Source organism: Fundulus heteroclitus, chromosome 6 (assembly GCF_011125445.2).
Source record: "Fundulus heteroclitus isolate FHET01 chromosome 6, MU-UCD_Fhet_4.1, whole genome shotgun sequence".
NCBI classification, from domain to species: domain Eukaryota; kingdom Metazoa; phylum Chordata; class Actinopteri; order Cyprinodontiformes; family Fundulidae; genus Fundulus; species Fundulus heteroclitus.
Window position 1 is genome coordinate 6,733,634 of NC_046366.1, and position 25,310 is coordinate 6,758,943.

The 25,310-nt window shown below is 42.0% G+C and overlaps 1 protein-coding gene across 1 annotated transcript in view; it reads right to left on the reverse strand.

The window, feature by feature from the left end:
- Positions 1–2,659: 2,659 nt before the first annotated feature.
- scp2a (sterol carrier protein 2a) overlaps positions 2,660–25,310 on the reverse strand; it is a 29,220-nt gene continuing 6,569 nt past the window's right edge. Inside the window, exons 6-16 of the mRNA XM_012861016.3 lie at positions 22,280–22,406; positions 20,155–20,218; positions 19,957–20,043; positions 19,664–19,814; positions 19,437–19,584; positions 18,481–18,588; positions 14,386–14,539; positions 12,321–12,420; positions 8,860–8,989; positions 4,677–4,756; positions 2,660–3,123 (exon numbers count right to left, since the gene is read on the reverse strand). Coding sequence (XP_012716470.2) covers positions 3,028–3,123; positions 4,677–4,756; positions 8,860–8,989; positions 12,321–12,420; positions 14,386–14,539; positions 18,481–18,588; positions 19,437–19,584; positions 19,664–19,814; positions 19,957–20,043; positions 20,155–20,218; positions 22,280–22,406 — 1,245 coding nt within the window. The 3' untranslated portion in view covers positions 2,660–3,027. The remainder of the gene's footprint in view (positions 3,124–4,676; positions 4,757–8,859; positions 8,990–12,320; positions 12,421–14,385; positions 14,540–18,480; positions 18,589–19,436; positions 19,585–19,663; positions 19,815–19,956; positions 20,044–20,154; positions 20,219–22,279; positions 22,407–25,310) is intronic.

Genomic DNA, 25,310 nt, shown 5'->3' on the forward strand with positions numbered 1-25,310 from the left:
AATAAGCACCTTCCCACTCACTCGCACTGCCTGTATAAATAAAGCCCCATTAGCCCGCCGGTCCGCTTTGGAGCTGCTGATTAACATTTGACCAGCCAACACCACGAGAGCTCGATTTAAGCGAGGGTGTCAAATATGAACAATTAGAGAATCCAGATGGAATATGGCAGAAGGCGCGCAGCAGGGGGCAGAGGGGAGGAGGGTTCAGCAGAGAATTGAGGGGGTCAGCATGAACTTGGAAAATAATTGGACAGCAAAATGGGAGCCGGAGAACAGAGGAACTAGAACGAAAAACTACAAAATGCTGAGAAAAATCAGTTAAAATCAACAGTTACCCTATGGATGTCAGTACTGTAGAAATGTATGACCTGGATGTTGTTATGCCATCAACCCTCGTTCACTGATATAAAAAAAATATACACATTTATACACTAACCGGACACTTTATTAAGCACACCTCTTCGTTCACCAAACAAGTTGTGAATCAGCATCTCAATGCAGAGAATGAATGGACATGAGAAGATATGGAGTGACCAGCAGCTTTCTGGATGAAAAAGCCTTGCTGATGTCAGAGGGCAATGGGCAGGCTGGTTTGAGATGACAGAAAGGCAACAGTAAATTAAATAACCTCCCATTACAGCCAAGGTAAGCAGAATACCCTCTTTAAAAGGCCCAGAAAGGCTCCATCCTAAAACATTTAATAATAGCTTCTAGCTCCTTGACCCTTTCATGGGGTCAACTATAAGAACTCCATCATGGGGAGGAAAGGAGATTCGAACCTCTGAGCCATTTTCAGACAGCCTTTAACCCTGATGTCATTACGTAACGGGAACGGTCATCTGATGACTACTTCCAGTACAACATTGAGCCACATCACAAATCTTCAATTATCTTAAAATGGCTTCTTGAATATGACGACGTCATTATGGTGGAACAGGATATTTGCATCATGGGTGTGCGACCGACACATCTGCAGCAACTGTGGCATGTCAATGTGGACTATATATATACACTGGTGGTAAAATATATATTGAACATATTATTTGGTCAATTCAAATATTTCTAAAAGTGTCATTGACATGAAATCTTCTCCAGATGATGGAAACAACCCATCCAGTCCAAAATGCTAAGTAATCAAACCATAGCTGCTCATACATTATGTGTAATAAAATGGAATGACGCAGGGAAGAAATTATTAACACATTAAGAAGAACATGTGCAAATAAGCTTTGGGAAGTCATTAATGGCCCCTAAAAGGACCAAGGTGTCACAAAAAACATCCCATGGTGGATAATCCAGTGAGTTCTCTTAAATCGTTTGTAACCATATTGTTGGCATAGGTTAAAGAGGAGCTCCTAAACAAGTGGATGTTCCAGTGAGCAATGACACTATAAACTGTCTGGGAGCAGGGCACGGAGGATTGAAAAGAATTACCAGAACCATCCAAGAATGACCGCAAGAAAGATCCTTGACAATAGATACATTGTCTAAAAGGAAGTAATAAGTAGTACGCTCAGCCGGCATTCCCAGGATGCACGCTAACCACGCAAGACTCCACTGCTGAAGAAAAAACACGCTGAAGCGCTTTTTAATTCAGACTAGCCTGTAAAATACTGGAAGAAAATGGTCTGTTCACATGAGACCAAAACGTGCCTCTTTGAAAGCCAGAATACGAGCTATGTTTGGAGGTCAGAGGACACTGCATCTCACCTGAAGAAAAAAAAAAATCATATTATATATCTCAACAGCAAAGTTTGGAGGTGGGAACATCATAGAGTTGGGTTGTTTTCCAGCATAGGGCATCAGCAGAGTTCATACAACTCAAGGATAGGAAAACAAATGTACCAGGACATTCTTTCAGCCATTTACAAAGATGATGAGGATGAGCTTGGATCTCTCAGTAAAACAATGATCCCAATATAGTGACGTTTTTTTCTGCCATTCTTAACCAATTTCCTTTCACCTGAGGGTGACAGTTGGGGTCAGATGTTAGAAAATCGGACCCAAAAGGGTACCGCAACCACAGAGCACTGCAGAAAGTGTGTTTGTCCTTGATTTTTTTGATCTCCCAGTGTAATAAGATCTTTGCACTTAAAATAGGAACAACTCATCTCTGTCTTCTTATTTCAAGTGCAGAATATCTAATCATTTTAGGAGTCATTATGCTCATTCCATTGGCAGATCATCTTATTTACCTGCTCAAATTAAGCACAAATACACTAATTTCAAGAAATATTGCTCACTTTTAGTTCCCTTTTTGCAGAGTGATTCCAAGCACACATCCTAATTGGTTTTGGTTCTGATGAACGTAGGCTAACAACCAAACCCTACTGAAAATGTATGGGCCGCGTTGCGTCAGGAACCCAACCAATTTAAAGCAGTTTTGCTGTTTTTAATAAAAACTTATTAAAGTTCTACTCTGTACTTGGAGGTCATCGTGAATTCAGGATGGTCCATGTCTACAGTGACTGTATGCAAACCCATTTCTGTGGCTTTCAGGATGGATTCTTTTCTGTTAGTGTAACAATAACACATTACTTTTACTGCTATTCATACTTTGTTTTCCATACAAAGGGCAAAAAATTCCCTTTTAGACACAATAAGTCCAAATGTTGTTAATCAGAAAAACATGAATGGAGGAAACACCCACGGACATTCAGAGAGTTAAACATTTTATTTTACAAACGTTAGAGCTTTTATTTTCACATTCTTAGAATAATTATGTATCAAAAAGTCGAGGTCAAGCCCAGCCTAGAATTGCTTAATTTCACAGACAAATTAAAGCTTTTCTAACTACAAGATCAGTAGAGACATGTTGTGGTGTGTAATCCACTCTGACATTTGATCATTTCTGCAGGACAGGCAGCATTAATAACAGCTCTGTTTGCTAATTAATAGGAAAAAACACACGTGGGAGCAGCTTCAGTGAGCTGAGCACATAATCAAAGCCATTAATTCAGTTTTCAGCTAATTCAACATGAACCTAGTTGTAATTATCAGGGCTGAACAAAGAGCTCTTCCAACGCCTCACAACCTGGCTTTGACTGGCGTCACCTGGAGGTTCTGCAGCTTCATGGCCATGCCCATGTTCCCAGTGATCTTCAGCTTCCCTTTGAAGAACGCCTGATGCAACCAGAGATAAAAAAGGGACAAAGATGAAAAGTCGATCTCGAGATTTCCTGTAGCAATAGGCCTGAAATGTGGAGCTTTTGATAAAAACAGCAGGTGACCGATAAAACCCAAATGGAAAAAAGTTTTATATTTTTTACTAAGATATATTTAAAATGAAAGCTTTTATCCCTCCCCATTTCTCTCCATCACGTTTGCCTTCAGCTACTTTTTGTCATGGAGCACAACGAGGAGTTTGTGATATCAGGCTTCCTCTGTGTGATTCCTGGAAGCACACGTTCTCTACAGACAGTGGAAGATCACACACTCCTGGTAAAACTCAAGGTTTCAGAGAAAAGGTGTGAACAAAATTCTCTACCTTTAATGTGACATTTATCTTGTGCAATTTTCCTGTGTGTCTAGGCTTCATTATAACTTCGAAACATTGACTAGGTTTTCCCGTTTGGAAGACCCATTTGTGGCCAAGCTTCAACTTCCTGGCTGATGTCTCGTCTTACTCTTCCCTGACATTGGGTCATGAGGGCAACAGGTCCAGGAGGGAAACCCAGACACCCCCGCTGCCCAGTGACATCCTCCAGCTCATTCTGGGGGACACCAAGGCGTCCTCAGGCCAGATGGGACATATAGTTCCTCCAGTGAGTTCTAGGTCTTCTCCTAGTGGGACGGGCCCGTAGAACCTCCAATGCCCAAGATTCTGGACACGACTCGTTTTACTGTGAATACTGACCATCTCACCCGCTTCTGCCAACACTTTCTGGTCTTCTGCTTTGTTCTGTAGCTCTTAGACCCGGCCAGAAGGTCTCGCTATCGAAGAGTGCGCTGCCGGGACACCCATGGTGTTTATTCTAGCGTATAGTTGTTTAAAACAGATGAAAGTGACACCCTCAGGTACCTGTACCCAAGGATGAATTAAGACACATGGAGGTCCAAATTTCTCCTCCTGACAGCCTGGGCTGATTTCTTTGGCTTTTTACCCCCCAACACCTCACACAAGGAAGCAGGGTGTTAGAGGTGTTGCCTTAAAAAAAAAGTGTGTCTCCAAATAAATCAAATACAATGAAATTAATCAATCAGATGCTTCTGTCCTTTAAAGACCTTTAAATGGATTTAATCTCACATAATCCTTTTTATACAGTGGCTGCAAATGTGTGGTTTCCACTGTAGGTCAGGGTTTATCATTGACCCGTTTGTTTTTTTTTTTACATGACTAAAACCAGCCGTTTAACCAGGTGTACGGAGACTTTTTATCCACTGTAGTAAAAAAGGCACAAATGTCACACTGCTGCTCTAAAATGTCAGCTGTGGTGTGAACGCAGCAGTCTGGCGGGCTCTCAGCCAGCCCTACAATCACAGCAGGTCGGTGTTTAAGGTCACTTCAGCTCAATTCTTCTCTGTTAACTGGGAGATTGCTTTTATCATTCCCCCTTTCCTATCATATCGGCAGGGACACTCAGTCCAAGTCGGCAAACAGAGGCATCGGGCAGACCTTGGTGTATTCAGACCGTCTCATAGTGTAGATAAATATACAGGACAGCAAGTGCACGCACCGTTTGTGGGTTCAGCTTTCCCGTCATCAGATCCAGTAGATCCTCGTCAGCAATGGACAACGTGCAGTCTGCCGTTTTGCCTAAAAACAAAAAAAATTTACAGTAAAACTGATCAGCTTCAGCACATATGCACTGCAGGATACAAAGCCACATTCAGAAAGAGCCCTCCGCTGCCATTTGACAAGCAGATTACGTTTCGTATCGGAGATCCAGCCACGGAAAGCTCATCCCCGTCCCTTTTACCCAACGTGCGCCGAGCGAAAGGTTCCGATTTGCATTTTGATGAGTTTCGGCTCAATGAAAAGCCACACATGTTCAAGTCCATTCTCCTAAATTACTTGGAGAAGGGCAAGCCAGAGTTTGTGACTCATCCTCCGGGTTCCAGCCGAAAACGCCGTTTCTGCTCAAGTCCTGCTGCCTTCCGGGTCAAACGCCTAAAAAGACCCAACGGGTTCATTAGGTTTAATCAAACAAACAGACATTTTGTGGTGCAGCGGTGAAGTCCACTTGAGGATTTCTGCCACCTGAAAAATGTTAAACGAGTTTCTGAAAGCGGAGCTGAACATACCAGCTCTGACGGATCTGATTGCAACCACTTAAATAGCACTTAAGGCCAACATCTTCCTCCCTCATATCCACACACGTCCCTGTATGTCAGCTGGGTTTTAGTGATCACACCGACACAAACTGCAGCGTCGACGTGAAGCAGAGAAGTCAGCTTGTTTGGGGAGGGTCCCAGATAATCCCCCCGTTCAGGTCGTGGATTGAGGTCACGTCTTTGACATGAACGCGACACGAGCTAAAAGCCTCCATTGTAGCTTTTGCAGCAACAAACGGATGCAGGTGCGTCGTGCGTCATATGCAACAGAAGGTCTGTCAACATGACGCGGGAGTGTTAGACGTCGCCTAATGTTTATCACATCTCCTCTGCTTCCCTTTTGCCTCCTCTGCTCGCCTCACAGGTGGGAGAGACTGAAACCTCAGCAGAGGCGGGAGGAAAAAAAATAAAAGCTATGAAACGAGATGAGAGGCATGTCTGGGACAGAGAGAAAAACACACTGTGTCCCGTCTAACTTCCTTTCTCTCCGCTTTTAATCTTTTCTGGTGCTGCAAGATTGCATTTCATTAAAAAAAAAAAAAAAAAAATACAATGAAAATAAGCTGATCTTCTGAACTCTGAAAGACGGCTGATGACTGCTGGTAAACAATTAACTGTGCCAAAGCAGATTTCTCCGAAATTATGCAATACAGATTTAGAGCAAATATGATCGTTATGACTAGAAACAAGCAAGTGGATAAAACGTTAGCCATCTAAGCTGCAGCTATGCCGGCAGTGCACTTAGTGAGCTTTAACTATTGCGGAGGCCAACCAGGAACGTGTGGGGCACTTACTTTTCTTTTTTCTTTTTTTTTGCCCCCAAGGTAGATCTATGCTACATATGATGCTGGGTTTGCTGGGGGGAGGCGGTGCTTATTCCCTTTCCATGTCAAAAGGGGATAATACGTAGAGGGATTTAGTATAATACATCCTCTTTGAGGCCGTAACAGTGGTGGCCACGTCACTGATGACTCTCTCAAGTCAGCTGCATGAAAGACGTCATGGTTGCAACCAACAGAGAGCCAATGGGAGGAGCCATCACATAAGACGCTGTGAACGTGTTGCTAGGTAAGGTACGGAAGAGGCCTGGTCGGTTGGCTATTTGGAAATAGAGAAATGTATTCGTGGTTTTCATACCAAAGGACGAATGGTGAGTGGCTGCTTAATCAGTTTATGCTCTGACCAGAGGACTCATCCCTCACATCCTTCTTCCCCTTCAACCTCTTTCTGAGGGATCCCAGGGTGTTCTCAGCTCAACAGGGATACAGCGTCGGCCACATTTAATGGCAACCCTGATGAAGATGTGTGTTTATTGCAGCAGCACACATTCATAAAGAAATATTTGTTTCCCCGTTTTTGTTTTGGAGCTAAATTCTCAAGACAGACCCACCGATGACCCAGTTTCAGTTTTTAATGGTAGAGACCACCAGATTTTTCTGTAAAACCTTCTGGTATTTCTAAGATTTTACAATGCCAGGCCTTTGAACGAGGGTCCAGGGGCCTTTTGAAGACAAATAGGCCCACAGCATCACAGATGACTTAACAGAGGGAATGAGGTGTTTTTTGTTGAAAAGCTCCCCCCTAGTCTTATCTGGCCCAAGCACACAGTTCCAGCTCCAGTAATTTTGTGATTGTAGGAAAGAGAAGGCTTTTTTCTTGGCATGCCTCCTGAACAACCGGCTGGCGCGTAGATAGAGTCTAAAGCTACAGTCCTTAATGGCTGCTATGGAGACTCAGCGACCAGCGGACGCTGCTCTTTGCTGTAGTTTTCTAACGGATGGCTAATAATAAGTTCTGATCATCCTAAACAAAAATGACAAAAAATGATCCCGTTATGTGCACGTTAAAGGGCTTAATCTAACGGGTGAAAGCTGGAATGTAGACGGAGCAGTAAAGCTCAAACCCTTCTTCACCGCAGCTGATGGGAGCTACAGACAGGGTTTTTTTTTTTTTTTCTTACAGATATGCCCCCGAAACATCAATCGTCTCTAGAGTTTTGAAAATCGTTTAATAGGTGAACCTGGACCACAGGAGCTTTTATAAGCTTTCCGAACATTTCACTCTATTTTGAAGGACAGGGCAGAGCTCAGAAATAATGGCTCAGATGCAGGAAGTATAACTGGGGAGTCCATCTAATGGAAGGGTTTGGAGGCCAATTAGGAGGTGGAGCTTTTGTGTGCGTGGGTCCAGCACACATTCAGCTTATACAAGCAGCGTACTGCAATGGCTTCCTCTGCACTTACAAAGGCATGAAGTGGATGGCAAGATACGTTTTGGGCAGATTCCATTCCCTTCAATTTGGACCTTTCTTGATGTTGTCTTGTTTCACGTGCAATGCAGGAGATTCACTGTTCCTACGATTCATCAGATGAGCCACTTAAGGAGCGTTGTGTTAAAAAGGTCTGCTCTGTGTCTCAGTTACGTCACTGGAGAGTTTTGTTGTGGTTCGTTTGAACTCCAGCTGTCAAACAAAAGCTGAAACAGCCACGCCTGATGCCTGAACAGACCTCGTCTTATACTCTTAAACTCCAGTGCCAACAAAGAAACTCCTGATACTGCTGTAATAAAGAGAGATCAATAGAAACTAAATGCTCAATCAAATCCTGCAGCGCTGGATATCTATACAGTCTGAAGAGATAAAACAAAAACAAAAAAAAAAATAGATAAAACAATCTTTCAAACCAGTTCATCCAGCTGATTTTAGAACAACATTTACCTCAGTGATCAAGCCTATAAAAAAAGAGAGTTTAGGAGTGTGAAGTCCAAACTCTTTTATAGCCAGCCAATGCAACGGTGCGTCGCATGGATTTGCCTGCAAAAGCAAATCCTTGCCACGCACCGTTGCATTGGCTGGGTTTCGGCGAGGTACATGTTCTGACTACTGATGCCGTCAGGCCAATTTCACGCAATTTTGATCATTACCATCTCTATCGCCCTGTTAACGTCCCACAGCATTCAGTCAAGCATTGGTTCCTTTTGTGTTATTTGGCATTATGCCTCAGTTGGTCGTTTCTATGGCAGTGACAGACAGCCTCTCTGTGGTGCTTGAGAGTGAAATCAAACGGAGGTATTACAGTTTTCTCGCAGTTTTGCATTATGTTATTACAGCAATTCTCTTCAACCTGACAGGACGTAAGCAGAATATGGTTGCTGCAACTGGACAATGTCATTCACCGTAATGTTTAGGTTTGCTAAATGAGCTTATTCTGCTTGTAAGCACTTTGTTTGTACTACTGTGACCAGAACCTCGGTTAGACGTTTGAAAGTTTCACCTGGGGACAGCATTCATAGTCTGTTTTAGTAACCCATTGAAAACCCACCGAGCCCTGCATGTCCTAGAGCAAGTAATGTGAAAGTTCATAACCGGCAGGATGAAACGGAAAAGTTACTGACAATCAGAAAGAGAGGAGAAGCATTAGGTGCAGCTCAAGAGATAGTTTCCCTTTGTTCATCTCTCTCATTGAGAAAAAAATGTTTTTATATGACCTAAAAATCAACTAAAACTGGGTTCTGCTTTCTTACAGCTCAGTAGTGCCCACATTGTTCTGCTAATGTCTTTAATAATTCACAAAGGTCTGTACATACCTGGGTCATTTGTGACAGACCCGTTGCCGTTTTTCACGTCCACCACCCAGGTCGCCTCTTTCCCGTCAGGGCCGTCCTTCACCTTGAAAGCAAACACCCCTCCGACCTTCTTCACGAGCTTCTCGCCTTCCTGAAAGAAACCCGCAGGGAGTTTTTACATCTCGGCGACACGTCTGTCGACCCGCAGCGAGTGCTGGCAGACACACAATCTAAAAATCAGAACCAGTGAAAATGCACCGCTCTGCCAACAATCAGCGCCGAGGTGTCAGACACAGACCGACACGGCTTCAAACCGAAACCGCGAGGGGCCGGCCGAGTCGCTCCGTTTCTCAAACACGCTATCTGACAAGCGCAACACGTCTGCGTCTGTCGGGATATGAAAAGGGCTTGTAGAAGACGTGACTCTGCGAGCGCCTCGTCATTCAGAGACGTTATGGCCCATTTCCATTCTGAACGGCGTAAAGGTTTCAAGCACAAACAGGCCAGACAAGCAGTCATTAAGTGATTTGTTTTTATTACCCTTCAAACCAGCAGCTGTGTGGTTAAAATCCACATCATGCAAGTTCCTTTCTCAACATCCCAGCTATTTAGTTTTTCCTTTACCCCTCATTAAAAAAAAGACAGGGTGCAGGAAAACCACCCACATGTTTTAGGCCTAGTGAGGCCTTCACAGTACAGCTGCATTTATGCTGAGATTAATTACAAACTAATTACATGTCCTCTGGATGGATTTGGCTGCACTGGATTGTAATTACAGGTATCAAAAGGAGCTGAATAGAAATGCCCGCCACATTTTCATAATTTTTTAGTCTAAAGCAAATTGAAAAGCATGCATCCTTTTCCTTCCACTTCACTATTACGCGCTACTTTACGTTCTTCTATCACACAAAATCTGGCCGAAATACAAAGATGTTTGTGGCTGGCAAAGTAAAAATGTCCAAGAGGTAAAAAGACTGCTTTTGCGAGGCCACATAGCTTGAATTCCTGGGCTGGTATTCTAATGTCTAAAGAACTGGGAGCTTGATTAATAACGCTTTCAGCCAACAGCCTCTACATCGCCCTCAAATTCCTCCTGCAACCGCCTTTTCCGCTCAAACTCAAATATAAAAACTACTGGTCACTATCTGACAGACGTCACAGTGGTAAAAAAAAAAAATTCTTCATACAACTAGAAGGCACACTGGTGCTGATGCTGCGTTCACGATGAAGCGTATATAGACAGCCGTCAGCTCCAAGGACCGACTCACTCCTCAGGATGTTTCATGGCCAACTTTAATCTGCTATCCATCATTTTTGACAGCCAATTCTCCCAACGCAGGTCACAGACGTCCCCCTCGTCTTACCAGCTCCTGGCTGTGATCTCCTCCAGCCATCTCAGACATGCAACTAGAGCTACTGAGATTTTAGACTGTCTAGTCTAGCATTCAAAACTACAGGCCAGTTTCTGAAGCGTTTTTAGCGATCTTATCAGACAACTCGACGACCCACTGCGTGACACGGACTTAATAAACTTTGGTACCACGTCAGGTTTGATGTGTGCACATTGTGCGATCACCCTTTACTACTAAATGGCTTACAGCGTACGACAATAAGCAACTTTATCAGCGTCTGACATCCACCTAGATTTAATACAAACAGAAATAAAATCAGCTGGTCAGCCGAACGCTCTACGCTTCAATCCCAGATCCATCAGAAACAAAAACACAATCAAGTAAGTTTAATAAATAACGGTGCAGTAATAATTTAAAGAGTTCTCTTTGGATGAATCCGTTTAATATAACGTCAATGGCTTCTCATAAATAATAAAAAAAGACGTTTGGCAAAATGTCCCAGTTCAGGTCATCTTTGACGGCCGTACTAGAACCTGTCTCACTGTGCGACGCTGGACTGCCGGATTTAGACCCACGACCAAAGATTTCTCCACAGTTTGCCTTCAGTTCTTTTATCTGCGACGGTCCATACTGGTACCGGGCATGAAGGGAAAACGTTGAGCTTTGAAGTGACTAAAAGAAAATGACAGACGGTGAAGAGCTCCGTCCAGCTGACTTTTATAACCTAATACCCAGCAAATCTTAACTTAAAATCAGGACTGGGTGAAATAACGAATATATTCAACTTATCACAATTTGTGCACCGTCTAAAATGACAAGTGTGACGGTTTGAGTATAAATTTCCAAAGCAATCCCTGCCCGTCTGCATCTAACCTGGAGAGACCTCAGTGTGAGGAAGCCTGGCGCCTCTGTGAGGAATGTAAGGAGACATTCAGGAGTTCCAGAGGTTTTCATCTCTGAGATGTTTGGTTATTGGATGGATGACTTGTTTATAAAAGAAACAGCTCCGGTTCCAGTAGAGGTGACCAGCAAGAGATGACAAACCAACAGGACTTAGTGCCGCATCATCCTGGGTGACAAATTTCAAACCTATTTGGCTTTAATGGACGCCAGGGTTTGTCTGATAAACTAACAAAACGATGCTGAACTTTAATAGTCGCCTTTGTCAAAGGGTGAGTAATTGGGTCGTAAGTAATTTTCTCAGCCGTGTAAAATTGCTTTTATTCTTATCTCTGCCCTGCTGCTTCTTTAAACTGATCATTTTTAAACAGTCATTATGAGTCACGTTGCTTTAATACTGATTATTTATCAAAGTTCCCATTCCAGTTGTAAAGTATTTATTTTAAACCTGAATAGTTGTGTATTGTGTAACAGACCATGCTGTGCTACGAGGCTAATGTGCTAATAGCAGCTCTCTGAGCAGCTCTGTGTTGGTGCTGGCCTTTATCTGCCATGTACTGCTGTCTCCTGTTGATTCACCTGTTGTTTGGCAGGTTTTATAGAACAGCCCATAATAATCATCAACTTTGTGCTGCTCTCTTCTAGTCTTGGTCAGCGTTCATTTGTAACGGTCAATATACGACACAACACTGTAAAGATGGATCGTTTTAAAGTTTTCCTGTCAGACTGTACTGTATTTATTTCTAAACAGTCTGCAAGTGAGTTGTGTCTTGTTTTTTTTTCCCAGACATGCGTCAGTTGAATGTTGTTTTTTTTTTAAAAACCAAGCAACAATCAACTGCTGGATTATGATGAAAAACAGCTGCTAAATCTGTCGCTATTGTCTGGCTGTTGAAAGGAAGGTAAGAGTGTGACTCAATGTTTGCGACTGCAATACAGATGATAATGAAGTGATGGAGAACGTACCCTAAATATCAGGATATCTACATCAAACCCATATATTTGATATAATTTTAACGTCAAATCGACCAGTCCTACGTTAAATGAGAGCCATTCAGAGTGCAGCAGAAGTTGTAACCCATGAGTGTTTTTAACTGGATTTAATCTATCATTTTGATCCAATAATAACCAAAATAAGTTATTAGCACAAGAAAAAAAAAAAAGGTAGTGTGTGACAGCATAGATTTAGATTTCTTTTAAAGAAGCAAAAATACATAAAGCAAAAATAACCTGCAGTAGATGGTTCTGGATCTCTCTGAAGACGGGGTAAGCTTTAAACGCTTCCAGACCACTGCTGCCTGAGCTGTTAGCCGCTGAACCCGTGACCAACCTGGGGGCAGAAGAAAATGAAAAATGTGATGTTCTATAGGTCGGGACGGTTCTGTCCAGATAATAAGCTGGAAATCACAACTTAAACAAAAAAAATAAAAAAGCATCCTGGGTGATTATGTAAGCAATTCTTAGCGCAGCACTGCTAATGTTAATTAACGCTGAAGAGCTCCTCTTGTGTGATCTGTGTAACACAACGCCCTCCATGCCCCGCTTCGCTCACAGAAAACATCTCCCGCCTCCTTTGTGTGACAGTCGACTTAACGGGCATCGGTGCAGAGTTGAAGCAATGAACCAAAGAAGCGTGGACTGAGCTGCACGACTCAATTAAAATTCTCCCCATTCAACTCAAGGCAGCATTTATGACCAAATCTCACTTAAAATGCAAATAGACATTGGGCTACAACTGTGGGCGATAAACAAGACAATATGTCGCTAATGTTTCAGGAAAATGGCACAGAGAGCTTATCTGATAATAAAATATGCAGAAAGGAACATGCTTCAGACTAAATACAGCATGAACACAAAGAAAACGTTAGACCTAATGTAAATAAGCTACAGACATGGGGGGGAAAATGGAGCTTTAGGGTGAAGGATTAAACCGTGGTTTCAGGGAACTACTGGGAAGAGTAGAAACTTTAGGACTGCACTCTTGGCTTTTTTTTCTTAAGCATTGCTGCAGAAATACATACACAGAAAATTCATAACACAAATACTGACTGTGGATGCAATGTGTCAACAGGGGATTTGAAGGTTTCAAACTGTTGAGAGAAATAAGAGACAGCCTTGCAAAAGTATTCGTGCACCATTTTACAAGCAGAAGTCTAAACAGAGTGGGGTCAATTTCTATTCAGCCCCCAAAGTCAGGACTTTAGGAAGAGCCTTTTGTTTGCATTACATGTGCAGGTTTCTTGTATGTTTCTACCAGCTTTGCACATCTACAGACTAAAATGTTTATTCATTCTTTACTAAATAGCTTTGGCCTCAGAGACGGAGTGGAAGAAAAACATTCGTGACCAAATCCTTTCACGTTTCGACAAAGATTCTCATCTGCATTTAGGCGAGGACTTCAGGGTCGTTGCCCTGGTGGAAGGCGAACCCCCACCTCCGCTGTCAAGTCTTTCACAGCCTCTAACGCGCTGTCTTCCAAGGTTGTTCTGCGTTTAGCCTCCTCCGTCACCCAATCAACTCTGATCGCAGCACCTTCGCTCCCATAATCCACCTGCCAATCAAGCAGGTAGATTGGATTTGCAGAGAATACGGCTAAAAGTCAACAGATTCCTTTTAACCTGAGCTGTGGATGATGATGATAATAATAATAATAATAATAATAATAATAATAATAATAATAATAATAATAATAATAATAATAATAATAATAATTTAACTTTATTGATCTCATAATGGAGAAATTCACTTCTGCATCTTAACCCATCCCCTTGGGGAGCAGTGGGCTGCCACTGTGCGGCGCCTGGGGAGCAATCGGGGGTTAAGGGTCTTGCTCAGGGACCCAGAATGGCAGCTTGTGGGAGTTGAACTCAGAACCTCTGGGACCGAAGCTCTGTGCTCTAACCACTAGGCCACCACTCCCCTACAGGATCCCTGTAGCTCCTCCACAGTTACAAGTGGCCTACTGTCTGTTGTGTCTCTGGGTCTTCCTGATGCCTTTCGTTCACCAATGCTCTCTCTCAAACCCCTGAGGCTTTCATAGAAAAACTGCATTTATCCTGAGACAAATTACAAAGCCCTCCGATAAGGGACCTTCTGAAGGCTGAATACAAATGCGGGCCACATCTTTCAGGTCGCTCTCCTTCCACCTCCCGTTTAAGCTCAGTGTTGGTCTACTGGTTACAACCTGCATTATACCTTGTAGTTGTGATGTGTCAAGGAGCAGAAAAGGTTCGGTGGGCACAAATCATTTTGCAGGGCGCAGGAGTAATGTCGCAAAGTGGCTCTAAGTGGTCACCTGGACTCTTGTGGGAAACCCATCTTGTAAAGTGCGACGACGGCGGCTCCCCCCAGGCCGATGTTGTGCTGCAGAGCCACTTTGGCTCCGGGGACCTGCCTCCTGCCAGCCTGTCCTCGCAGCTGCCAGCACAGCTCTGCACACTGGGCCAGACCTGGGAGGACATGAACGAGACAGACTGATGACGACGACGACGGTGCAGAAAGCAATAAACATCATCCTCATCAGCCCGACCAGATGCAGGGGAGATAAATGAGAGAAGAAAAAGCACCTCTCCCAGATCTCTTATTATATTGATTTTTTCCCCCCCTTTGAAATACAAATAAAAGCATATTCTGCAAGAAAGGGAGTCTAAAAGGAACCACTCTGAAGTGGAGACAAAGTGAACTTAAGGCAGAAAGCCTCGACTCTCGTTTGATTTCAGAACGCACACAGTGACAGCCTGCTAAACCCATCTTCCTTCTCTTTCTTGCTTTCTGAACAGCGTGAAAGCAGAGAAAAAGCAGCAGAAATGCAGCGATAGGTTCAGCTGGGGAAAAGACACTGTGTTGGTATATGAACTCCTACATCAAGGTTCGCCACAGAACTTCAATTCATTCAGGCGCAGGAGTGAAAATCTCCAACACGACGCAAACTAAAAGTCCCAGATCTCACGAGGCAGCGGTGCCGGTCAGGACCGAGCCGTATAAAAAAAAAAACTACATCTGCTCTCCAATGTTGTTCGCAACATCCCGCCATCATCACTGCCGCCTCTTTCAAGTATCCAATTATAATTCTGGCTTAGCTGCGAGAACTATAATACAGCTGATCAATTTTTTACCTCAGTGTGGGCATGTTTGTGCTGCTACTGGAGAAAAGACTATAAAGTATTTAGGAGTTTAATTAAGAAACCAGAAAGTAGGACTGAGGAACAAACCAAAATCAAAGGGAGTGTGGAGCGATGACGACGACTGATCTGATAACGCAATCCATAATCTCACCAGCGGGTGCAACTGTGCTGCCCTAACATCACAGCTAAGCATTTCATCCCATCTTAATTAGCTTTCTCAAGTGTTTTTCATTCAGCAGCTGTCAACTAATAATCTGCCCGGGCGTTTATCTGTTAGAACGCCAATTAGAAGATCCACAGATGGCTCCACTGGGAAGATGGTTTAAACACAGTGCCGGAGGGTCAGTTTTTCCTGTTAGGCGTCGACAGCATAGCATTACAACCACAGTGTTGTGGAGATTCTTATGATATCATAATTTTGTGTAAAAAATAAAACGATTTCATGGCATCTCAACAAAAATGTAACATCACCATCAAACATGATATAAATTCTTTCAGCAATTAGTACCATCGGCACAAAAAAAACAATATCACATATTACAATAATAATAATAATTAACTTTTTACTTGCATACATTTTCATATATTGATAAACAAACACCAATGCAGAAGTTGTGCTTATTGCAGAAAATAGCTGTTCTTTGTTCAGTCTAAAAAAAATTATTATCTAGCTAATAGATACAAATAATGACTAAAAGGATTAAATATAATGAAATCCTTATTTAAAAAAAAATATTGGTTAAAAGAGGTGGGGAGGGGATTGGTCATGTCTAAAAGGCAAGCCTGCAATTGGCTACTTTGTTGACTGTTGCTCACCAACATAGCCTTAAGATAGATTTACCTTCATGGGCCTGATGGGTGGCACTTCTTTTGTTTCCACACCATAAAGGGCCCCATTTGTTGCAAAAAGTAAAATTTTCTAGAAGCTAAAGCTGTATTATTGTAAGCTGGGTAAATCTCTTTCAGCCAGCTGACCTGGAGGGTGCAGCAACAGCTGGTGGTGGGGAAACGCTGTGCTGCTCTGGGCTCCATACAGCAGGAGATAAAACTCTGGTGTCTGGTTTCAGAATTTTAACCGCATCCGTCATGCTGCGTGTTAACTGATGCAAAAGATTGATGCATAGAAAAACAACTTTCAAAAGGTCTGGCATTTCTGTTTGAGTCACATATTTTTAATTGATCTTATGAAATATTTTATCCTTTTCAGAGTAATTGATTTTTGTGTTTTTCTTATTTGTAAGCCAAAGTTACAGAAAATAAAGGCTTGAAATATTTCACTGAGTGCAATTAATCTGTATAAGCTTTTCTTTGTGAAATGAATGGGGGGGATAATCTTGAACTTTTTCACAAAATATATATATATATATATATTTATTTATTTTTTAGATATACAGGACTAGTCAAAAGTTTGGGCTCAACTTTGTCATTCAATGTCTATTCCTTATTTTTGTGACTTTCTAATAAAGCTGCATGATGTCTCGCTTCAGCATCATCATCAGGATGTACATGTGTGCAATACGCCCACCGCATGAGGTCCTGTGATGTGGGAGGCAAATGGATTTCAAGGGTAGCTGCAGTTATCCACCAATTACAAGTGCTCTTAAACAAAATATTCTTGACTCCTGATCAGTTTGGTGAACCAGACCAGGCCTCTGCCACAGACGAGAACGCTGCAGTGGGGGTGAGAGCAGCTTGGCCAGATGCAGATGTCCTGGAATCAATCAGCAGGGATCACTGCGGGACTTTACTGATGCACTTCCAGGAGAAAACAATGTAAGCGTTTCCTACGTGAAGCCTCCTCTTCACCTCCTAAACAACTCAATCCTGGTTGTGCAGGAGGAAGACACAGACCTAACAAAGCAGGTGAGGGGGGAGATGTCGAACTAGGATGAAGCCACACAAGAGCTTCTTCCCAGCTTCTTGCTTGGACCCCAGATTTAAGATTGATTTCGTCAGTGCAGACAACAAGTCCAAATCCACTACCAGAGTGATATCAGATGACGACAACCCAGGAGACACCAGACTTCAGCTCTGAGGTGGAACCCAGAGTTGCTGCCACACCTCAGGAACAGAACGCTAACAGGTCCTTGGGCACGGAGCAGAGCTGCAGCAAATGGGGATTCCTCGCTACCCCTTAAGGATGCTGTGGAGGCAGAGCTTAACTATCTGCTAACACCTTCCAACGTGTTGCGCTGATCTAAAGGATTAATTTTGTCATCTGTTTAATCTTATTACAAGTTGTAATAAGATAAAATGATAAGATGTTTTGAACCCCCCCTTATTTTTGGATTACTGCTTTGGTCACCCTTGGCCTTCGCTTGATGAGCTTCATGAAGTTATTCCCCTTTAATGGTTTTCCAGCTGTCCTGAAGGAGTTCCCAGAGGTGGGAAAGAAAATAAAGACAAACCATCAGATGAGAAGGCGAGTCCAAACTTTTGACTGGTAGTGTACCCGTAGAGCTGTAAAGGGAAATGTGACAAACTCTCCTTTTCCCCCTAAATCAATCTGACAGAATCAAACATCAGTGGCTGATCAGAAGCATTATTAGCCTCTTTATGATGTATGGGATAATAGTACGGAGTAATCCATAGAAAAGAAATCTAGTCTTTACCTGACGAAAACCCTAAACCCTGCATGTTATGTGAATAGTTTAACAGGATTCCTGTGGTGGATTTTCCCCACAGAGCTGCCAGTAGACAAGCTAAAAGCTCTTTGTGGAATAAGTCAGTTTGAGCTCTGGCAGGAGGAGGGAAACACCGATAACCTGGTCTGGGAATTCATTGGGGGGGGGGAAAAAAAAAATCAATGAGGTGTAAACATATAGAGAAACAGGAGGATAAATAAGAGGGAAAATAAAGTTATGAGTGTTGATGGCAGCCGGACGCTGCAGAAGCACGGTGAACCAGTGGCCCAGTCCACTTGTTCTCCTGATTTCAAATGTGAGGAGATTACAGGAGAGGCGTGCCAGGATCTTAGCCAGCTGCCTCTCACATGCAGGCTAAAGACTACTTTAACCCAGTTCCCGTCTGAATGGCCGTCAGTGAAAGACCAACGCCCTCCGGTGGCCACTGTAGGAACTTCTTAGAAAAGTCTGAATTTAAACCTTTTGGTTTTTAAGATTTTTCACTTTACTAGCAATTTAGGAAAAGCATATCATTAAATTATAAAATAGAGTCAGATGTTTGAAACTGATAAGCATCGTAAAAGGAAGACTCAACAACGTTGTGGATTCTCTGCTCTCATACAAACAGTTTGCTCTGCATACCTGTGGCGCCGAGAGGGTGTCCTTTAGAGATGAGACCACCGCTGGGGTTGATCACAAACTTGCCTCCATATGTGTTGTCCCCTCTGTCAACCAGTTCTCCTGCTTTACCTGCAAACACAGCATACGGTCAAATTTACTGGAAACCACCATAAACTGTCCCAATCTAATTGCCATGTGCGCAGTAATCAAGTCTGTTTATATATAAAGACCATGTCCACATCCAGCTATATAAGAAATCACATTTTAAATTTACAAATACCACACCACAGAAACCTGTGAAAAACTGATACAGTGATGGGAAAAAGTGAAACATTTTCACATTTTGTCATGTGCCACCAGCCTAAATGTGGATTCTGTGTGATATACCAAAAAAAAAAAGCACATAATATAAAGAGAAAGGAAAAAGATATATCGTAAGGCCTTCACGTTATTCTACAAACTCTGTAAAGTTTGTTGTGCATTTTTATTTACAAATGGGTGATAAAGGTTAAGTAACCCTAACTACTGGCTCCTACAGTAGCTGCGGCAATGGATGCCATCTTGCTTTCTGATATCTCTGCGGTACTGCCGGCCAAACAATGTTTGTGTCTGCTGATCGCACCCGGTGCAAAGTTCTTTTTGAAGAATTTTTTATTTGAAGATGAAAATGTGTTTTTTGTGCTTTCTTTTCATGGTCAAAATACGTGACTAGGCCCCTTTTAAAAAGCGGAAATATCTCACAGCACAAAAAACAAAACTGTAAAAGAAAATGCTTCTAACAGACACCAAGACTGTTTGAAAACTAATAAAAAAAATAAAAACCCAAAGTACATACTTTAAAACATAGGAAAAATGACAGCACAGATCTGTTAGTACCTGCATCTGATCGGTAAGTTTCATGTCGTTTATTGTTTGGTAGAACAAGCATGCATTCAACAACTTTTCCAGATTGAAAATATCCGCAGTCCACGGCTTACCCTCTTCACACAAGCCCAAAGCCTCATAGGTGATGAGCTCATTGGCTGAGAAGCAGTCGTGCAGCTCGACCACGTCAACATCGCTTGGCTTTAGTCCCGCAGCCTCAAAGCACTTCTTAGCCGCCAGCCGAGACATGTCGTATCCCACCTACACGCAGATATGAACACATCCATGGACCTCAAACTGTCCGTTTAGTTTCAGAAGGAGGCAATTTGACGTGTCCTACCATCTTAATGCAGCTGTTTTCACTGAACGTGGAAGGAAAGTCAGTCGCCATCTCCTGAGCCACAATCTCCACCGCCTGGTTTTCAAGATGGTGCTTCCTAACAAAGGCCTCACTGGCCAAAACCGCTGCTCCAGCGCCATCTGAAGTTGGGCTTTTCAGAGAAGAAAACCAGGACAAACAGGCATAAGTTTGTCAAGATGTAAAATCCAAATGTTGGCCAAGTAGAAACGACACTCTCCTGCTAATTTCTACCCATCTAGCTAACAGTCAATGCTAATGACTGAGATTCTTACCAGCACTGCAGAAGTGTCAGAAAGTCAAACACCTTCCGGGATTTCATCACCTGCTCCAAACTGTACTCATCCTGGAATTGGGAATAGCTGCAGTAGACAATACGCGATTTAACACAGATCAGACCGTCTCATGGTGTTCAAGTATTAACAGACAAAAGTAAAAAGCAAAGTCATCCTGCAGCTTCGGTTGTCTCTTACGGGTTATTGGTTGAATGCTTGTGGTTTTTCCAGGCAATCTTAGCGAAGTGTTCTGGTTTTGTGCCTAAAAAGGAGAGGGGGGAAAAAACTGAAATCAAACATAAAAATGAACAAGTCTACAATTTTTGCAACATTTTCAAGAAGAGGTAATTGACAGTTCTGTCATGTCCATGTTTAAAAAGTAGGTAATCACCACATACAACAGTGATACGGTCGTTGTGAAGTTCAAAAGGGTTTACATCAAACCTCAAACATAGAATTACAGATTACATCCTGTCACTATTTATGAACCCAAACTGAAAAACTAAGATCACTCATGGTGGTTCCATATAATAAAGCTAGATGCTTCCAGTCAAATAGTAGGTTTCCTTTAGGATGTTCTTAAACCGTGTTGGTGTTTTGTTGTTGTTGACATCATCTCGTTTACATATTAGTTCATACGTTTGTGACCTAGGCCGTAGGAGAGCTTTTGCCAAGACAAAAAAAAATTATTAAAAATAATTATTAAATGTGTTTGGAACTAAAAATTACCTTAATAAATTGATTAATGAATTTTAATACATTGTCTGAATCCACACTACGTAACAACAAACTGTTCCAAAAAGACGGCTATCTATTGCACACAAAGTGAATGAGGTGAATAAGTGAGTGAAGCTGTGTGTGAATCAAATTCAGGGAATTAATTTAGTGCAAGAGTTTCAGAGACAGAAACGACTACTTTAGAAACTTTATTTACGTATTCACCTTACAACGCACCACAAACGGCCAAACACGCTGCAGGCACATAGAAGATGGAAATTTCACAAGCACAAAAAAAAAAAAAAAAAAAACACAAATTCAAAAGAAAAATGCTGTATTCACAAAAAAAAAAAAAAAAAAACATAGAAGCAAAATGAAAAAAAAAAATGCTGCCAATACCAAAAACAGCAGCAAGTGAGAAAGAGCTGCAAACTCTCTAAAGGGAATCAACCCTCCAGTCAAATGGGACCAGAACCTCATTTAACTCTAAGACAATAACGTGATGCCCAGAAGTAGTTGGAGGGAAGAGAGAGAAGGTGCATGCACGCTGTAATCTTTTATAATATTGTTGAACATCAGCACATTTACTATTAGCGGCTTGTTGTGATTGAAGGTCTGGTCCTGTATGACTTGAATTTGACTCCCCCTAGTGGCTGGGTGCACTTCTGTTTCATAAAAAGAGATTGCAGCTTTTTTAACTCGCTGTTTTTGTTGCCTACAGCATGTTTCCTGTGATCGCAGCATTTTTTTTAATTTTATTGCATTTGATTTTTTATGTTTGTGTGTTTGGTAGTTTGCGTCATTCATGATGTCTTCAGCACGTTTGGCCATTGTAGTAGTTCGCTGCCCGTTTGCACCAGTCGGCCACCGTACCCAAGAGCTCCATCTTCATGCTTCACTCAGTGAGCATGTTACATTTTAAAAGTAGAAACAATGCCCCTTGAACAAATGTCCTTTGTACAGAGGAGAGGCAAGTAGAGCTGCTTGACCATGATATACAGCACCGTGCTTAAAGAAAGTCAAGCACAGCACACAAACATGTCATACCAACACTTAGACGGTGGTGCAGGGCTGATTATTTAGCCTTTTTGGGCCCCCATAAGATCTGGGCACATTACAGTCATTGAGTGGCCAACAAACTCCTCTGTATAACAAACTACTGTAGGGACAAATGGGAGACAGCTAAATCTGGACTGAGGTTGGGTCACCAACAGGACAATGGTCCTAAAGACAACAGCAGATTTACACAGAGAGGCAAATAAAGAGAAAAGAATTACCCTGTCAATGTTCAGACCTCGACAAGACTGGCCTTAACGGACCTGTGCAGAAGTTACTGAAAACCTCAATGAACTCGAGTCCTTTTTGTGAAGAAGAGTGAACCATAATTCTGTGAGAGACTGACAAATTAAGACTGAAAATGATCATATAATCATCCCATAATAATTACTGCTGAATCTATTGTTTGTTTAGGTACATTTGAGGTTTGCTTTAAATAATTTTAAACCCTGATCAAGACTTCTTCATTGCCATTTCTTCCCGATATGTCAAATGATAAAAATTTTATGTTTTTCTACAGTCAGTCCACAAATCTAACTTGAAAAAGTACCATATTTCTCCATATGCTCCCTGCCAGCGTTGCCAAACATCTGTGGTGCTCCTGGCGCTGCCGCCATCCCGTAACGGTTGATCATCACCTCCATGTGCTTGTCCATTGGATTGGTTCTATCCATGTACTAAAAAACAAACAAACATCTGTTTAACAAAGCTCAGTATGCAGCTTAATAATATACATCATATCCTGAAAAAGATGTTTTTGGGGGAGTGGTGACCTAGTGGTTAGAGCAGCGGTTTTGCATTCTGAGAAGGCTGCAAGTCCCCAGTTCCAAACCCGCAGACTGCCCAGTGTGGTACCCGGGCGCAGTAAAAGACGTGTTAAATGCAGAAAACTAATTTCATTGGAATGTACAAGTACAATGACAAATAAAGATTTTTTTTTAAAAAGAATAATTTATGTAAAATTTCATTAAGTTTTCTTCAGTCCTAGTGCTGTTTGAAAATATAAAATGCAAATAATCATTCAAATGGGAGGATGGAATGAAGGATTGGAGGCAAGACACAGGAAAGAAGGGGAAAATAAACCAAAAGGACAGAAAGATGTAGGAAACAATGGCGGAAGAAAGTAAGGACACAGAAGGAAAGACAATAAGGAAGGAAGAAACGGAAGAAGGAAGGACACAATGAAAGGAAGAAAGAAGGATGAAAGGATGGGAAGATGTAACTCAGGGAAAGAAACTGATACTAGGGCTTAAGGAAAAGATGAAGGAAAGGGAAGAAAAAAGTAAGACAGACAAGAAGGAAGGAAGGAAGGAAGGAAGGAAGGAAGGAAGGAAGGAAGGAAGGAAGGAAGGAAGGAAGGAAGGAAGGAAGGAAGGAAGGAAGGAAGGAAGGAAGGAAGGAAGGAAGGAAGGAAGGAAGGAAGGAAGGAAGGAAGGAAGAAGCTAGGCCAGACACAAAGTAGAACAGTAAAATATAAAATATTTTCCATACTCTATGTTTCTTTTTCAGACCTGTAAAATAATGAAAAATATCTATTCTATTATTTTTTCAATCGTCTAGAAACCCTGAAAGAGAAATTTAACCAAAGCCAACTTTTAAAAACTGGACAAACTCAATATCCTGCCCTACTATTTCCTCAACAAAACTGTCAACAAAAACCTAACAAGAAAATCAAGGTTATTTCTTCAATATTAGGCGGAAAGAACTCAACTATGTGTTTCAATCTGGTTTTAAATTCTTGTCACAATTAGTTTTGAAAAAGCAATGCTGACGCCAATTGGTTATTCTCAACAAGGACCGTCGGTAACAAAAGCTGTGCCTGATGAACACAGCAGCAATGACACGTCCAAAGGTCCACATTAAGAATGTGTGAAAAATTGTTTCTGCATTACCTTCATATTTATAATGTGAGTTGTTTGGTTTATCTCAATAAGAATCTTCATTATTTATAATATTTTAGTCTTCAGAGAGTATCTCACTGTGGGGTTTTACTTTGATTTTGTACCACAACAGTATACAGCTAACAGTGACACCAAGTGGTCAAAGAATCATTAGCTGACTCAAAGTCAGTCAGGCTGTCATTAGATGAAGCCGCTCCAATCATTCAGCATGCCGAGGTGAGTGAATCCTCAACAAGGCTTCACAATTTAAAAATATTTAACTGTGATACTATTGCTACAAATTGTGAAAACAAACTGTAGCGAGTTCAACACTTTTCTTTCTTATCAATTACACAATGTCCTCACCTCTATCCATAAGCTCTAGCATCTGAGTCACTAAAGAAATATTCCTGGTGTGGGCATTAAATACAATGCGAATACAATGTGAATACAAGACACTTTAAATGTTACAGCCTTGTAAACATTGCATCCAAATAGTCCCTTTAACACCTGATATTGCATACAAAAATATTGCAGCTATGACTGACATTCATTATATTGTGCTGCACTAATTTTCATCAGTGCAGCATATGCATAGCATAGTGCACTGCAAAAACAGATCTAAAAATAAGTAAAATGTTCTTAAAGTTAGTGTATTTGTCCTTGATTTGAGCAGGTAAATAAGATTTTTTGCCAATGGAATGAGTATTTTGACCCCTAATATAAGATAATTAGACATCCTGCACTTGAAATAAGATGATGGAGATGAGTTGTTCCTATTTTAAGTGCAAAAATCTTATTCCATTGGCAAATTACCTTTTTTACCTGCTCAAATCAAGGACAAATGCATTAATTTTAAGAACATTTTGCTTTTTTTAAGTTCCGTTTTTGCAGTGTGTGAGATGATGATGTAGTGCTATTTAGTCGAAGCAGCATATTTTACCCAAGCCACGACCTTAATTTGAATGGACTTTAGAGATACAGATCTGCATTCATGAACTGGGCTCTGGGGGCACAGCGTGGTCTTTTTCCCCTCCCACTCCATAAAATGCCGGTGTGGCAGGGTTTGGGGGCTTCTGCGCTCCGCCCTGTGTCTCGTTGTCATGGGGGCTGCTGCTCCTGTGATTCACTGACGACCTGCCTCTGTGGCGATGCCTTGTGCCTGTCTGCCTGGGTCTGCTGCAGTCTTCTGGAGCCAAGTCCACCTGGCCTTTACTTTTGAGTGCCGTGGGTTGGGAGCTTTCTCCTGTTCGTGCCGCTCTAAGAACTGTTCACCTTCAGTACACAAACTCGCTCATATATACACCTGCTTAACACAAACACACTTGTTCTTAAATACACGCTCACCCACCCACCGACACACAAATAGTTCCAGTGATAGATGGTGATGAAACCACTGGTTACCATTTAATTAACATGGCCTGCCTAACTTGATGCTGGATTGAGTCGGAATTTAACAACATCAATCACAATAAGGATGCCGTCCTGAGATATCAGGACCAAACTGCCCTGGTAAAGGGTGGGCAAGCAGCATCTCTATATATGGTATGCCTAAAATTGCTGCAATACTGAACTACTTCTAATGGATAAGAGATTGCTGCAAAGCCATCAACAATGCAGACGACTGTCCACTGTGGCTCTACACTCTTTCAGGAGGAGTGAATGCTGCTTGGAGAGACTTGATGCAACCTGCTGGCTTTC